At 32.2% G+C, this 17,186-nt stretch overlaps 1 protein-coding gene across 1 annotated transcript; it reads right to left on the bottom strand.

Moving 5' to 3' along the window:
* Positions 1 to 427: 427 nt before the first annotated feature.
* On the bottom strand, positions 428 to 17,066 carry LOC127712551 (beta-1,3-glucan-binding protein-like). The gene is made up of 14 exons (XM_052219050.1): positions 17,056 to 17,066; positions 16,108 to 16,216; positions 14,500 to 14,598; positions 12,911 to 13,033; positions 12,071 to 12,370; positions 10,522 to 10,628; positions 9,763 to 9,837; positions 9,359 to 9,419; positions 7,945 to 8,127; positions 7,241 to 7,318; positions 3,719 to 3,836; positions 2,691 to 2,762; positions 1,871 to 2,012; positions 428 to 691 (listed from the first exon to the last, which is right to left on the bottom strand). Exons 2-14 carry the CDS (start codon positions 16,208 to 16,210, stop codon positions 467 to 469), a joined length of 1,686 nt encoding a protein of 561 aa, XP_052075010.1. The 5' UTR covers positions 16,211 to 16,216; positions 17,056 to 17,066; the 3' UTR covers positions 428 to 466.
* Positions 17,067 to 17,186: the final 120 nt, after the last annotated feature.

The following is a 17,186-nucleotide window of genomic DNA, read 5'->3' as shown; positions in this document are numbered from 1 at the left end:
TCTAACAAAGCTTTACTCATTCGCAAATCTACAAAATATCTAAATTCCAGATATATTCTAAATATTTTTGAAATTGCGAAAATGAGATCCAAGTTGCTCAATTATATATACAAATTGATGTTTATGCAATAAATGAAAAATATACCTCTAATTTGCCAACTACAATACGAGTTGTTTGTACCTGGGGCACATTTGGTTCTTCTTCTGATAGCGAAAGAGAAAAATTGGATGGATAATTTGATATTTGGTGTTTAGTAAAACAGCGAATTGTTTAAGACAAAAGTATTGTGCATGTTGCTGGTAGTATTTTTTTTCTATTTGTTGAAGACAATAGGTGGCCATCCAGGTGCTGATACAATGCCGTTAATATTTTGTTTTATTTTTATGAGCTTATCATTAAATTTTGATCTTGATAAACACACAGGAACACAGAAAAACATTTTATTATAAAAAAAAATAATCAAGTTCATGGTTTCATTTTCCACACTTTGACATAATTCACTTTAAGTGCAGCATCTTCCCCTTCATTTTTGTCAGGATTCCATGTTGGATACCATTGATTTTTGGCTCGGTAGAAATCTCTGGTCGTGAAATCAGATTTATCACTCCACGGTTTGGCATTAGGTGTGTTTCTCCATGTGTCAGGGAAATAACCAACCCCACCAACAGCCACGTTCATAATCAAATAGAACTGGAAAAGATAGATTAAATAACTATATAACTATACTGTCCTAAAACTTCTCAATGATGCATACATTTCGTTTCTTAATTGAATCTCGCTATTGTTATGTTTACTCGTGATGTGAATTGAAGATTTCAGAATATATTCGATAAATAAAGGCAACAGTAGTATACCGCTGTTCGAAAACTCATAAATCGATAGAGATAAAAACAAATCCGGGTTACTAACTAAAACTGAGGGAAACGCATCAAATATAAGAGGAGAACAACGACACAACAAAAACACAACATTAAAATGTAACACACACAGAAACGAACTATAATATAACAATGGCCATTTTCCTGACTTGGTACAGGACATTTTAAGAAAAAAAATGGTGGGTTGAACCTGGTTTTGTGGCATGCCAAACCTCCGGCTTTTATGGCAACGTCAAACACAACACAAAAACGACAACATCACATGACAGGACCACAATACAAATAAATGGGAGAACATATAGGACAAAGAAACACACGAATAATAGCTAACAAAAGGTACTAGGCTTAAAATTCGATACGCCAGACGTGCGTCTCGTCCACACAAGACCAACCAGTGACGCTCAGATGAAAAAAGTTTGAAAGCCAAATCAAGTACAAAGCTGAAGAGCACCGAGGACCAAAATACATACATACTAAAAATGACTTGATCTCATATTGTCGTAAAGAATATAATGAAATATATTAATAGAGAAAAGCTCATACTTATAAAGTAAAAATTAGAATTAGTGATGAGACTCCCATCTCGACATTTTTCTGTTCTAAATTTACATTTCTCAGTTCCTACCTGTAATTCCTCGCTTCCAACTTGAAGGTTCTAATTTGACATATCAAGTTGACATTTCTGACTTCCAAGTGGATGTGTCTCATTTGCATTTTGATATTTCTCAGTTCGAAATTCGAAGTGAGAAATGCCAATTTGGAAGTGAGAAATTTCAAATTGGAAATGCGAAATGCCAAGTTTTAAATGAGAAAATTTTAACACCAGCCTGAATCCCCATACCTGTCTTTCGTAAATATATGTTGAAATTGTCAAATAGTAGTACTTCGTTTTGATATGAATCTACAGATGACGACACCCATCTACTACTCATGATGATGGTAGTATGTTCATGCACCTACATAGTCTTATTTCTACTTTAATTAAATATACCTCTTGGTCAAACGGTGCCATTTTTGAAGCTCCACGCCATGGATTTGTCATTCCTGGTTGGTTCTTATCAAATTCGCCTAACTCCCAGAATCCACCTTGTGGAGGAACAGTTTTTAAAATTTCTTCCCCATCAATTGTAAATCTGAATTTAGAAAGAATATACACTGAAATATGAGTATTTGAAAAATGAATGAAAAAATGGTAAGAGGTAGGATGTAGACCGTTTTATATAAACATCTGTACATAACAACTCAGTCAATGGATGGCAATATAACGTTTGTATAAAATAAACAGCCCTCATAGACTGAATATACTTTTCAAAAGGATAAAAATAAAATACTTGTAAAGAAAAGTGATGCGTTTTTTATCATCTGTGTATGTTGATTCTATTTTTACCTTTTACATTAATTATCTTTTTAACTTAATATAAACTAAAGTTCTCCGAGTAAATAAAAGATGAAATCTAGATAACCAAGTAATCCATTACGGTAGAAAATATCAATCTATGGTCATTGTTTCTTAAATTAACTTAACGGACTTTTTTTGTGGCTGAAACGCCAAATAGTTTGATATCATACTTATTGAATATATGTAAATGTACTTTACGTCGATGCCTCTGCAGGTGGACTGTCGCCGGCCAAGGAGCCAGTACTTCGGAACTGGCATGCAAATACGGATTTTGTTTTATTAAAATTTGCTGTTACAAAATTTTGGAAATCATTTTTAATTAAGGAATTTATCTCTCCATGCAAAGCTCTGATTCCTTGCCCGGCTTTGGCTATATATAGTGCAGAAACATTGGTGCCGTTAATGTTATTACCTAATCATTGTTTCATCCCATTCAACTGCAAACTTATGGAAGCTGTCTGAAAAGGTTCCAGTTGTCAAGTGCCTAAATGTAAAATACATTGTATGAAAGAGAGACAGCGATTTAATGTTAAGGGTATGATAAGTATGATAAATATTTTAATTAGGCAATACGATAAACAAAACAACATGAAAGTACGGAAATGTTTCCAATATCTGGTATCAACTTAGTATAAGCATGTTTATGTAAGGAAAAACAATGTTTGTAAAAAAAACCGGTCAACCACAATGTGCATTTAAGTGTAAGTATCTAATAGAAAGCAATTTAAAAACTCATGTTTAGTACACAATACGTTAATGGGAAAATTGATTTGAATTTTAAACTGATAACATAAAAGGAATTAATTCCAAATGTAACGCCCTCGAATATAACTTATCGCCGAATTTGTACTTACACGAGCAACACAACGGATGCCATATGTGGAACAAGATCTCTTCACCCTTTCGGAATACATGAAATCACCCCCGGATTTTGATGAGGTTCGTGTCGCTCAGTCTTAAGTTTTCTACGTTGTGTTCCGTAGACTGTTATTTGTTTTTTCGTTTTTTTATTTTGTTTTTTTGCCATGGCGTTGTCAGTTTGTCTCCGATTTATGAATTTAAATCTTCTTCTTACTTGTCTCGGTATTCTACTTATTTTGCGCCCATGCTTTTTTTATAAAAGTGTTAATTACTATTCTCAACGTGTATTCATTTACCACCTTCTTTTGCCCATGTGTTTTATTCTTTTATTGATGTGCTGCGTACTTTGTCCATTTGTTTCTTACATTTTGTCCATGTGCTACATATTTTTTGTCCACTAGCTTTTTACTTTTTCTACTTGGGCTACTTACTTTGATACATGTGCTACTTAGTTTTCTCTATTTGCTACTTACTTTTGCCCATGTATCACCTTCTTTTGTCCATGTGTTTCTTACCTTTTGTTCATGTCATACATACTTTTGACCATGTGTTAATAACTTTACTCCATATGCTACTTACTTTTCTCCATGTGCTTTTTCATACGGATCGAATGGAAATCCTGGACCGAAGTGAAGTGTACTACCGACAGAATCGTGACCCTGGCTGACGCCCTTATCATCATGGTAATTGATATTACCTAGGGAAAAGATTGAAATACTGTTTAGGTATGAAGTGACTCTACCTCTTTTTTAAAGAAATAATTCGTCCCGCCTTTATGTAATCCGTCAAAGACATTATAAGTGACAATCATCAGTGAATATTATTAGTCACACAATGTGCTAGTGACCTACTGTGGATTTATTATTATTCATGTGATACCAATTCTCGTAGATTTCGCTAGTACAGGTGAACCACGATTTTAAATGTTCAACGAAGTACAATTTTCTATAGGCTTGTACGGACCCCTTTGTAATACCACGAAATCAAATATCCGCGAAGATACATTTTTTTCTCAATCCACGAAAATTGGCACCAACGAAATTCAATGAATCCACAGTTATACGATATATACGGGGTGAGTACATTCCATATGTGACGAGAGCGAACGAAGCATTAGGTCACAAGCACACTGTGTAACGAATTTACCTCACCAACTATCTTAATAAGGGGAATCCAGACGTAGACTTTGATTATCCTTGATATCATAATTTAAACACAATATTAAACAAAACTATCAATTATTTAAAGTGTGAAAGTCGGTGTCTCTAAGACACGTTTGTGTCTAAAAGCATGAACAATATATAATTATGTATGTTTACAATGTTTGTTAATTTGAGAGCAGCAACGTATTTTTAAAGGAACGTAACTCTACTGCTAACCGTGTTAAACACGTCAACTGATCTAATATTAAATATATGCTGCGCCTCATGGTGTACTCTTTTCTAGCACCGGTGTAAAATTCCGTACAACCACACCTGATTACACCAAGATAACTAACAGTAAAGCTTCATTCGACGCTTGCAAAAAAAAATTCATCTTGCGTTAAGGTGCAAGCCCCTTAGTTTATCAATGAAAAGCAATTAAAGTGATATTTTTGTCGCAATATTTCATACAATTTGTCTTTCATGTACATCCATATGGCCACAGACCACAATTAAATTCCCCTATTAGTTCTTTATAACGTTTTGTTTCATTAAAAATATTGCACCTTGCATTTTTGTCAAATCTTTTGTGTGTATAATGTATAGTACTAGTCCAAAAATATATCCAAAATTCAGAAAGATTGAACCAATGACTCTTACAAATTTAGCCAATACACATCCATACCCCTATGGACAAGTCAAGAGATGTTCCGAAAACTGTAAATATCACCTTTTTGCACCTGGCCTAATCACTCTTTCCATATCAAAATCAGTTAAAATACAACATCCAAAAGATTATTTCACCTCTCTTCTTTTATTTCCACCAAAAAAAAAACTAAGAAATGAGTGAGGAAGGGAAAGAAAAAAAATTAAGAAAAAAATACACTCTAATTAAAAGGAACTATATTCGTGGACAACGAAAAGCGGGATCATTAATTGTGGTCTTGGGCCTATTAGGGGTCTAAAACTCGACCAATTCTAATAAAACTTGGCATGATTTGAGCTTAGTGTATTATAAAACAGTTTACAAAGTTTCAAAGCCATATGATACCAATTATAAAAAATGTGGCATTTTTTATATCTGAACTTTGGGTGCTGAATTGTGGCGTTGAATTAGAACAATTTCAACTATCAAATTTGGGCTTCTAAAAACCAAAATGTACCAAAACTTACATTTTTTAATGTTTCTATGTATAAGTTATCACCTATTAAAAGCAACAGATAGCATACTTCATGTTTCAGTCTTATAAAAAATGGCCAGAAGTAAATTTTATATGAGCCTGTGCCAAAAAATAGAGGTTTTCAAATAAATCGAGGCCTTATATGAAATGTAATATTTTTCACTTACCACAATTTTCTGAAGTTGTTAAGTTATAAAAACACCTTTTACATGTTATAAATGTACTTTTAATGGAAATATAAGTTTCAAATAGCATAACACATGTGAATAAAATGGTCTTCAGCAATGTCAAGCTTAAAAAAACAGGTTGTCAATTTAGGTCGTTCCCCACATTTGCATATTAAAAAGCATATAAATGATATGGTAGATAGAGATATGCTTCTTTTTGCTCAAATCTTTGTTTAGATATGATAAAACATGGAGCCTGGATGTAACATGATTGTCACTTTCAACTATATATGTAGACAGTATGATTTGATGCAAAGTTATTTACTTTACTTTTTAAAACCGGCATGAAATTCCAGCCTCAAAAGGCCAATATTTTAACCACTAGCTATCAAACAAAAGAAAATAAAGGTAGTCTGTGAAACAGACAAGGTCAAACAACCAGTAATAAGTGATTTTGATACAGATTCAGTGAAATCTGCTAAAAGGAATTCAACTTGTATGTGCATAGAACCTCATTTTTCACTTGCTTCATACTGACCGTTAGACTAAGACCATTAAAGCAGCACATTTTGCACTCTTATTCTGATTTTATCTACTTTTTTTTGTGTTCAGTGTTCAAAAATGAGTTAAACATCTACATTAGATACCACAAACACAAATAGAAAACCAGAAAAATCTGTCAGAGAGAAAGTAAGCATGCTACTTTTATAAAAATATTGAAACAACTGAAAAAGTTCAATTTTGGGCATGTAGGCTGAAATGTCACTTTTTTACAAAATTTCTATCAAATAAAAGTGGAAATCATTTATTCTCATGTAGTTTGACAAATTAATACACATAGATCATTCAGGGAAGTTGTCAAAGTACAAATTCAATATTTCCTGAATTCACCTCTTAGGCCACAGACCACAATTAAATTCCCCTATTAGTTCTTTATAACGTTTTGTTTCATTAAAAAAATTGCACCTTGCATTTTTGTCAAATCTTTTGTGTGTATAATGTATAGTACTAGTCCAAAAATATATCCAAAATTCAGAAAGATTGAACCAATGACTCTTACAAATTTAGCCAATATACATCCATACCCCTATGGACAAGTCAAGAGATGTTCCGAAAACTGTAAATATCACCTTTTTGCACCTGGCCTAATCACACTTTTCATATCAAAATCAGTTAAAATACAACATCCAAAAGATTATTTCACCTCTCTTCTTTTATTTCCACCCAAAAAAAATAAGAAATGAGTGAGGAAGGGAAAGAAAAAAAATTAAGAAAAAATACACTCTAATTAAAAGGAACTATATTCGTGGACAACGAAAAGCGGGATCATTAATTGTGGTCTTGGGCCATATCACATGGATTTTTTTTTCTAGTGAACGATAAATCAAGGAATAACTGTACACAGTCGTTAATTGACGAGGCAAATATCATCAAAACGATACACGATATTTCATATCTACTGGCAAACACACATACTAAATGGGATTAATTTTTCATTGTGATAACTGAAAGCTTATATATATATATATATATATATGTATCAATCTTCCAAATGGGCAAAAGAAAGAACATCTTTAACATTGTTTTTGTTATCATGAATTGAAACTGTACCTCTAGATTCCACAATGTCAATTTCTCCGGAGGCAGGCCACTGACCATAAGCATTCCATACTGGTAACATCCATATAGCTGGAAATTGAAATGATAACTTTTTGGAGAGTATATATCATACTAAGGAATTTGTAGAATAATGGTATTTACAGAGGTTTTACCCACAATTAAGTTATATAGCTATAAGAATTATTGTAATCTTCTTTAAATGTCTGTTTTCGTCATAGTAGCACTTTTCTCATTCCAAATATTATTTACAACACACAAATTCATTTTGAATAGCAATAAACATTTTTAACTTAATGGGGAATAATTGTATTTGTACACTATATATAGGTTGGTTTATGAAATTTATTCAGAAGTTCATTTTCCGATATAAGAGTATAACTAAATGCTTTGAAATGCCTCCTGAAGTCTTTTTAGTGTTTACATTGTTATTTGGCCGTCTCATAAATATATAACCGAATCCTCTTTCATTCATATATGGTGTATAAATTCATTTCCAACTTTCTAGGTTGTTATTGAAGAGTATTTTGTTTTAGAATAATACTGCTTTTCATGAATTTTATTAGAATGACAGATACTCGGATATGATTCCATGGGTGGCGTTTTAATACTTTCAGGAGACATCTAGCATTTATTGATTGATGTATCATCAGGTAGGATTAGATTAATTTCGTTTTGTTATTTCAACAAACATATACCTGGCCATATCCAATCTCCTGTAGGTATTTTAGCCTCGACTTCAACTTTTCCATATTTCATTGTGAAACCCCTGGTACTTCGTAATCTGGCAGATTGTATTGGGTTTATTGGATGGTCTGCTGTTCCGTCTCTTTTACAGCCCCACCACATATTGCTTGTACACATATCGCCACTAGAACCACCTATAACATACATAATATATTAGTAATAAAATATTTATTGGTAAATGTTTACATCTTGTTTTCCATAGATAATAATTGGTTCTGTTGCTGGGTATCATTGAAAACTGTATGGGCTGCAATATGTTAGGTTTATTTTAATATATTTATTTTTGGTTAATTTTGTCATCGGATTGCTGTCTCAATGCCATTTATTCTAAATCTCTTTTAACTCGTGTATTATCATGTTAGATTGATATCTTATTTGGGGGATGACCATTGTACTACATCGTGTTCTATTCAAACTTTCATTTAAAAAAATGTTTGTAGGAAAAACCCATTAGAAAGTGTAATGACTGATATTAATAAGTGATCAAAATTTGACAAATGTTATGATTAGTAGCATTGGTTGGTAGTCAATATTAAAAGACAATAGAGTTAAAGCTAGAAATCTATTTGTGATATTTTGTGCTGATTCCTATCTCATAATAAATCTTAGATCTTCTGACAGCAGTCTTATCTTAGAAGAAGACACTTTCACTGACGGCGCACTTTGTACCGCTCCGTTTGGAGTTCATGCAAATCCCTCAGTTTTTCTATTTGGATTTGTAAATGAAAATTGAATTTACGAGTTTTGAACATAAGTATTCTACTGTCTCCTCTAACTTGCATTCATATGCTTGAATATGAATAAATTGGGTGATATGAAAGAAACCACCTTAGATTGTGTAGTATAAAAACTGCAAAACATTTCAATTCAAGCAATATCCAATGCATATTTCATGTTCCAAATATGACTCTATTGTCAGAAAATGTCACCGATTTCATTTTTTAACAGTTGAAGGCCAAAACTACGTCTTAAGTAAAAATAAGGTACAGTATACATACATTTTGTATTTATGAAAATGACTTATATTCTGTTATGGACAAATGTCTCAAATTTCTCTTCCTTTCCGCCACTCATTTATCACTAAATGATTTTATTATCTCGACTAGACTGATTGTTCTCGCAAAATTAAAAAACGCTTATGTTCAATACCTTTGTGTAGGTAATGCATTTTTATTTTGATGCCAAACCACTTATTTAATTTAACAAAATGACAACAACCGAACTATAATTGTTAATGTTGCGTCTTAAGCTTTTGGCATCAAGCATTTCTTCTGAATTTCATTCTAAGCCTATGTATTTTATCCAAAAAAAAATATAAGTATAATGCATTGGTTACATAACCTCATTAAGTAAAATTTGTCTTACCCCACAGTTCCAAGCTACCACTTGTGAGAAATTTTTCTCCATAATGGTCTGATGTTAGTGTCTGTTGAAGAGAAATTGTAATCTATATAACTATTTAATTAATCATTACCAAACTTAAAGCTCTGTTTTAAGTTTTGTTGGAAAAGAAACAGCTTAGTAAACTCTCATCTAAAACTTATTCCTTACTTATGATTTAAATGATTTAATTCGTAAAACAGAAAACAAATTTATGCTTACTTATGTCAAGTATAATTTTGTTACAATCTCATCAAGTTTTCTTGAGAGCTTTCCATATTCATATAATTTTCCTTCATTACATTAAAAATGGATAGTTTTTCTAAGTATATTAGTTAGAGAAGAAATCCGTTTATAAAAACGTTTCAAATTATGAATTAATGTATTACCGGTTTGATAAACAGTGTCCCATCTTTTACATAACTGTTGGATCTGTTGTTGGTGTAGTATTGAAATTCCCAGTTCTACAACACAAAACAAATTTATATGATGATACATATTACAAAGAAATTCAAATGTCCGATGATCGATGTCACTGGTTTTGATTTTTCTATGAAGTCTTGGTTGTTCCCACTTAGAGATAATCCAAACGTTCAAGAGTACAAAATTACATAAACATACTGCATGTCATATGTTTAACACTGTGATGATATTGCTTTTTTGTCTCATTAGTGACCTATATATCCTCTTAATTAACCCAATATGAATAATTACCATATTATTTTGGTTAATGGAAAACAACTCTCATGTTAAAGATTCAATCGCTCATTACAAAGCATGAAACACAAATTAGATTCCATAAACCAGTCAGTTACTATAGAATTATATGCGACTGTCATACAAGTGAGAGGTTTAGCTAGCTATAAAACCCGGTTTAATATTTTATGCATAAGGCAATGTCTGTACCAAGTCAAGAATATGACAGTTGCTTTCCATTCGTTTGATGTATTTAAGCTTTTGATTTTGCCATTTGATAACGGAGTTTACTTTTTGAATTGTACTTGGATTTCGGTATATTTATTATTTTACTTTTTACTCCAAAATGGCTGTTATTATTGATATTTGATATTGTGAATATCTTAGCACAAACATTAACATTTCAGTTCCTTGTGAAATTAGAAGAGACGAAATCGTGACCAAATACTCACACCACCACCGCTCGCTGTAATCTCATGCTCCCATGTAGAGAAATCCAAAGTGTTGAAATCGTCCTCAAATATCAAACATGGATACGATTGGCAATTAACTGTATTACCTGTAAAATATGAGTAAGACAATATTTAGATAATACTACAAGTATTGTAGGGTATTCTCGAAAAAGAAATAGTGCCTTCAAGTTGATTTAATTACAAATTCTTACCATATTGTATGTCGTCATAGACCAGGTTCATTTTGTAAAATGGTTATTTAATTAAAATTCAGACACAAAAACGGGTAACCTGTTTTTAATGACGTTACAAATTTAGAAATTTAATAACAATTAAAGGGTATATCTTAATCGTAATCGAATGCGTATCAATACATCTTTGTGACGTTTTTCAAGTGGTTTTTTTTATACATAGTATAATACAATTATAAAATATATAAAATATATTACAGAATATGAAACAATTAAAAAAAAGGTAAACCACTACATACAAAAATGCCCAATTTGAGTTTATAACATCAAAGGAGAAACGCAACCGAACTCCAAAATAAATTCAAAAAGGGGAGTTCATAAAAACTAACAAAATCAAACGTATCAACCAACGGAACGAGAAAAAAAACCAACTATTATTGACTTGGTACAGGTATTTTCCTAAGAAAATGGTGAGTTAAACCTGGTTTTATAGCTAGCTTAACCTCCCACTTGTATGACAGTTGTTTATAGTTCCGTTTTACTGACAAAATTAGGTGAGCAACCCAAACAGACATAATTGATTAAAGCAGATTGTTTCCCGTAAAAATATGTTTTGTCTTTCTGTGCACCAGCATCCTGTTGTTAACAACTACATTCAATGGCCAATGTCTTCTGATACGACCAGCAAAATGAACATTTTCAAGGTTTTCTTAGTTTTTTAGAGTCTTGACAACCCATATGTTTTTTTTCCTACGCTACATTGTCTCTCTAACTTTTTAATAATTGTTTCAATGACTTCTTTGTGCTTTTTATCCTGTTGTTTTTGATTTTTGTACAAAATCATAAAATTAAAAAAAATATAATGATGCCAATTACATGATAATGTTAATTATCTTTAATTCAAATACTGTAAATTTAAAAATTATTCCGAGCATTCCTTATTGCGATTTTGTCATAATCAACCAAAATTCGAGATTCATTATTGCTATTTCAGGATAAAAGAGGGACGAAAGATACCAGAGGGACAGTCAAACTCACAGATCGAAAACAAACTGACAACGCCATGGCCAAAGATAAGCTGCATACAGATATATGTATCAAATACAATAATGCGTTCTTATTATTACGATACTCTCCAAGTCGCACTATTCGCATTTATAATAACCTCGCAAAATTTACAAAATTTAGTTTTATGTTACATTTTTTTTTTATTATTCCTGTAATCTTGATTTGTTACATTGACTTAAATATCTTATTATTGTTTAGGCTATGTGATCTGTATGACATTATCCGTTAGAGGAGTGTCAACAGTTTAATCAGGGTTTTCTTTTGGTGCATGATGGTATCTTAATGCTTACCTCTACTAGGACCATGATATTGTGATCCACCAACGACGAAACCAGATCCAGACATACCACCTCCGACGGCACCTCCAGAACTTCCGTTTTGACTTCCTTTGTGTAAACTTCCGGATGTTCCAACGGAAGATGTCACCCCTGTTGATAATCCAGCTGTTTTGTGGTCGCTATTAGAACTTACACCACCGCTACCACTTTGGGTTGGAGAAGGCGTTCCAACTGGTTTATTTGTGACAATCGGTTGAGGAGTGGTAGGTTTTGGTGTAGTTGTAGTAGGTCGTTGAGTAGTTGTGTGATCAGCTAAAAATTGATATAATAAGAAATGGATTTCCATGATTGAAAAAAGGCGAAAGATAATTAGGGGACATTCAAAACTCATACTAGTAAGAAAACAAACCTGACAAATCTAAAACAAAAAACCAAAAACGACGAAATGACGAACAAGTCCACAAAACATTACTTAGAAAACTGAAAATTGAGCAACACTAACCTCACCATAAACCGAGTGTAACTCAGGTGCTCCGGTAGGTTAAAGTAGGTAAATGTTCAAATTAACCGCAAGATGAGCTTCTCCTCCTACTCCAATGAAGTTGTTTTCAATGTAATAACCTGCGTTTCGATTGGAGAAAAAAAATCGTTTACTAATAATACTGTTTATGATAAAAGAAATAAAGCAATGAAAAACATAATCAGGCTATAAAATTGTAGGATATCAAAAACATGAATCATTACTTTTTAACGTTTTGATTCGAGCATCACTGATGAGTCTTATGTAGACGCAACGCGCGTCTGGCGAAAAAAATTTCAATCCTGGTATCTATGATGAGGTTATTTACTTACATATTATGGTGGCGCTTAAATCTGTTTGTGTCTCCCCTCGTCCATTCTTCTCTCCCCATAACCAATAGTGTATCGTATCTCCTTCTTTAGCCTGAGTGGTACTTTGCCATTCAAAGAAACCACCTATATCGATAAACATATTGTTACGTCTTTACCTCCAATCGATGAAAATAATATCAGAAATTTATTTGTTAAATATCTAATTCAAGAGATTTTAAACTGAGTTTTTCCACCCTAATGATACAGCCTGTTAAAATTGTATTCGATTCATGATATCGTTTTTTGTTAAGTATGTAATTTGTTTTGATTTAAGTACGAATAAAAAGTAAGATTCATGAGATGATTAGGAACAGGGTTAGGATAAGGTTAGAAAAAGATATCAAATAGGGTACGTGTACGAATGTGGGTAAGTAACACTATAAGAACACCGAACACCTGAAATAAAAACTGTCCTCCTATTATTCTAATAGGTTGTATTCAATTAACTATGTGTAGATGTGTTCATTCAGTAGAATTTGTCCCCATGCTTGTTATATATAGATATAAGAAGATGTGGTATGAGTGCCAATGAGACAACTCTCCATCTAAGTCAAAATTATAAAAGTAAACCATTATAGGTCAAAGTACGGTCTTCAACACGGACCCTTGGCTCACACCGAACAGCAAGCTATAAAGGGCCCCAAAAAATTACTAGTGTAAAACCATTCAAACGGGAAAACCAACCGTCTAATCTATATAAAAAACGAGATACGAGAAACACTTATGAACCACATCAACAAACGACAACTACTGAACATCAGATTCCTGACTTAGGACAGGTGTAAACAATTGCAGCGGGTTTAAACGTTTTAATGGTACCAAACCTTCACCCTTATCTGAAACAATAGTGTAACATATGCCCATATATTTTACATTTATTAGTTTTGAATTGTAGACAGAAATAAATACTTTTTTTCATATTCCACGATTCAACTCAACAAAAATAATGCAATAAATGTATCTATGCAGAAGAAAGCATTTCTATAGTCATAAATGTCATGACACTAAAATGAACGCCACATACACGCAAGGAACCCAAGTGGTAAGAACAATTACGCTTTCTACACAAATAGAAGATAAAATATTACAGTCTCGTATGGCTGTCTTTAAATCACAAATAATTACATTCTATAAATCTTTGATTACAAATGTTTAGTCTATCAGATATTATGAGATTTTCTCCCTACTTATTTCATATTTACATCTTCCAAACATTAATTGTATTTATACGTATCATAAAAATGTAATTGGTTTTGCTACAGAGCTTCCCGTATATATATATATATATATATAGGTTTTTCTTTGATGAAAGATTTTGACCTGTTTAAATGCATTTTTAGTTCATTTTTGATCGTTCACTGTTTTATTTAACCACGACCTCTTTGCATAGAACATTGTAGATGATATTCAAATTACATGCATGCTGATCAAATCCTTGTGGAATCGGTACTATGCAATTAGATTATCGATATCATAAGTAGGAAATGATTGTTTTGTTATTTAAGGTTGAAATAATTACTCTAACAATGCCCTCTCATTAAGGTATTTACCATTCTTTGTGACTAAATCGTGTCCAAATCTTGACCCTGTAACACCTGGCAAATCCTGATTTACGTTGTAATGTATAGCAACTCTTGAATAACCATCCGCTGGAAAAAATAAGTTAGTATTTGAATGAAAACAAATTGTAGCATTCTATCTTCATTAAGAGATCGTGAAAAAACGTTGAATGAGAATTATTAATTGTTCCAGTAAACAGTATCAACATTAGACTACGAAAACAAACATAGAACTACTAATAGGTATTTATAGTCTTAAATGTACCAATTAATAGTTTTCAATAACCATCCTTCATTCCAATACTGCAATTTGAGAACAAGTTCTTGTAGAGCAATCTGAGTTCCCGTTTAAAGAGAGAATACTGGGACAATAAATTTTTCGGATTAAACATGGTAATGGTTCATTTGAAATTCATAATGTAGCCGATTCTTTCTAGAATGTGTAGAAAAAAGCATTTCTAGTTTACCCTAAAAAAATCGAATGTTAAAGATTACTCCTTCATGCTATATTTCCTTCTAAGTTAGTAATCATATAAGAAACCAGCAAAAACACAGGTAGTATAAATAAGATATACCAGTAGTTCCCATTGTCTCCTCCGTCAACCTCCATGCGAACCCAGCCTCAGCGACAAGGAAGATAAGAAAATCGATATTTATAGATCAGACGACTGTACTGGTGTATTAAGATTTAAAACGGCGAAAAATTGTCTCTCTTGAGCTGAGACGCAGACATATCGTATCAATAAAACAATGCATGATGATAACGGTAAAACTTGTTTAGCGCCGATTTTCCTCATACTTAAACATTCCCCCGAAAATGAAGCAAATATAATATGAGAGTGTACTCGCGTCACCTACTAATTCACATGTATGTAAAGGCCATACGATGGGACTGAAGGTATGTTACTTCTTAGAAATGTGAAGATAAAAACAAAGTACTACCCAGTCAAACACGATCTATGAAAACAATTAATCAACTAATAAAAAAAAATTAAAATTAAAAAACCCTGAAGTTTATGGTTCAGTAAACACACCAGTAAGTTTAAAAAAAATGCATTTAATCCTTAAAAATCTTTTTTCTATTCATTTGTTTTTTTTTTTTTTTTTTGTTTGTTAACAAATTGTCATTTGTAAAAATAGTCACAACTTGTAATAGTTACATGTTTTTATTGTTCACAGTCTGTGAAAACTTTTACTTCTTGCAACGCTTGTAACCAATAAAAAAATGTATTTCCGACAATACAATCACAAAAAAAAAAATAGTTACTGTTAACGTTTGTGTTACTTTTTTACCAAGTACTCTGACCCTTGAAATATAAAAGCTGGTATATAAACTATCTTCCTCAGACGCACCCGACCTCGATTCTTATTGGAGTGCATGCGATTCCCTCAGTTTTTGTTACATCTGTAGACTGCGGTTTTCTCAAATTTGGTATGGAATACTTTTTGACTGAAATCCTGATTGTAAAGTGAAATACGAAAATCAACAAATCGTAGAGCATTCAAAAACAATTATTCATATCTCCACTAATTCATATATTAGAATATGGTACCGTTTCCAATTTAATAGTAAAAATAATATTATTAATTTATACTGACCAGGAATTTTCACTTTCATTTGACCTGATGGTGATAGTGTAAACTCTGCGGGACCAAGTGCATTACTAACTCCCAGCATACAAAGGAGCAATAACGTCCACATATCTGCCTATATACATATCAAAATTGTTAATCACAGTACATGTAATATGACTATTGTTTTTTGTTGTTGGAAATAATTGTCTCTGTGTCTTTCATTGTCTTTCATTGTCAACATTTCTTTACTTCTATCCCCCACTGGCTCAACGTTTCTACCGCTTTCCACGTTTGTTGTTACCATACTCATACATGTCTTCAGCAAAATTTTGCAGAACTTTATTAAATATGTGATTTTGAAATTCCGTCATTATTGATTTGGCCATATACCCGTTCTAAATTGAGCGCCACCGATGAGTCTTGTGTCGACCAAACCAACCGTTTGGTGTATTAAAAGACTATGCACTTGCCACATGGAGTTACACAATACAAGGGTGTAACTTTTAAAAAAAAGAAATCATAGAAATCAAATACACAATACAAACAATGAGAAAATGAAATTATACAATACCATAGCCTACAGAAAAGATAACAGAAAAATCCAAAAAGTTGTGCCAATACGACTACATAAGACTCATCATCGGCGCATAAATCAAAATAGCCGGAAAGCCAAATCAAATACAAGGTTGAAAAGCATTAATAACAGACAAATTAGAAAAAGTTGTGCCAATACGGCTGAGGTAATCTGTACCTGTGGGTAGAAAAACCTTAGTGTTTTGAATATTTCATAAAAACACCTTATTTCCAATTCTGTAAGATAGAGGCTTTAATATATGCATCATTCTGACATCTTTAATTGAAGAAACTCATTGATAAAGCGAAACGTTAAAATCAAAAGGTAAACTAAGCTATATCAAATATTGAATATCTAATCAATGCATGATCAAATGATATGTACAGGCTAGTACTTACTCTATCCAGAATTCCGTTTCAACTGTACATACGTAAGTATGTTATCTATTTACGTACTATCAGTCTTATCTTATACGGAATATATTGACACGTGACTATAATATACATTTTAGGTATCAAGAACGTCTAGG

The sequence above is a fragment of the Mytilus californianus genome, unplaced genomic scaffold (assembly GCF_021869535.1).
Source record: "Mytilus californianus isolate M0D057914Y unplaced genomic scaffold, xbMytCali1.0.p SCAF_8, whole genome shotgun sequence".
NCBI lineage: Eukaryota > Metazoa > Mollusca > Bivalvia > Mytilida > Mytilidae > Mytilus > Mytilus californianus.
Note: the sequence above shows the minus strand (reverse complement) of the source record. Positions and strands in the feature narration are given on the sequence as shown.

What these genes read in the sequence shown, in the direction of transcription:
- LOC127712551 (XM_052219050.1), bottom strand. Translation starts at nt 16,210, where the DNA reads ATGTGGACGTTATTGCTCCTTTGTATGCTGGGAGTTAGTAATGCACTT. An exon ending in GGACACTGTTTATCAAACCG is followed by an intron (nt 9,420 to 9,762) that starts GTAATACATTAA and finishes TCTCTTCAACAG; the next exon opens with ACACTAACATCAGACCATTA. An exon ending in TGGTAGCTTGGAACTGTGGG is followed by an intron (nt 8,128 to 9,358) that starts GTAAGACAAATT and finishes TGTATGTTATAG; the next exon opens with GTGGTTCTAGTGGCGATATG.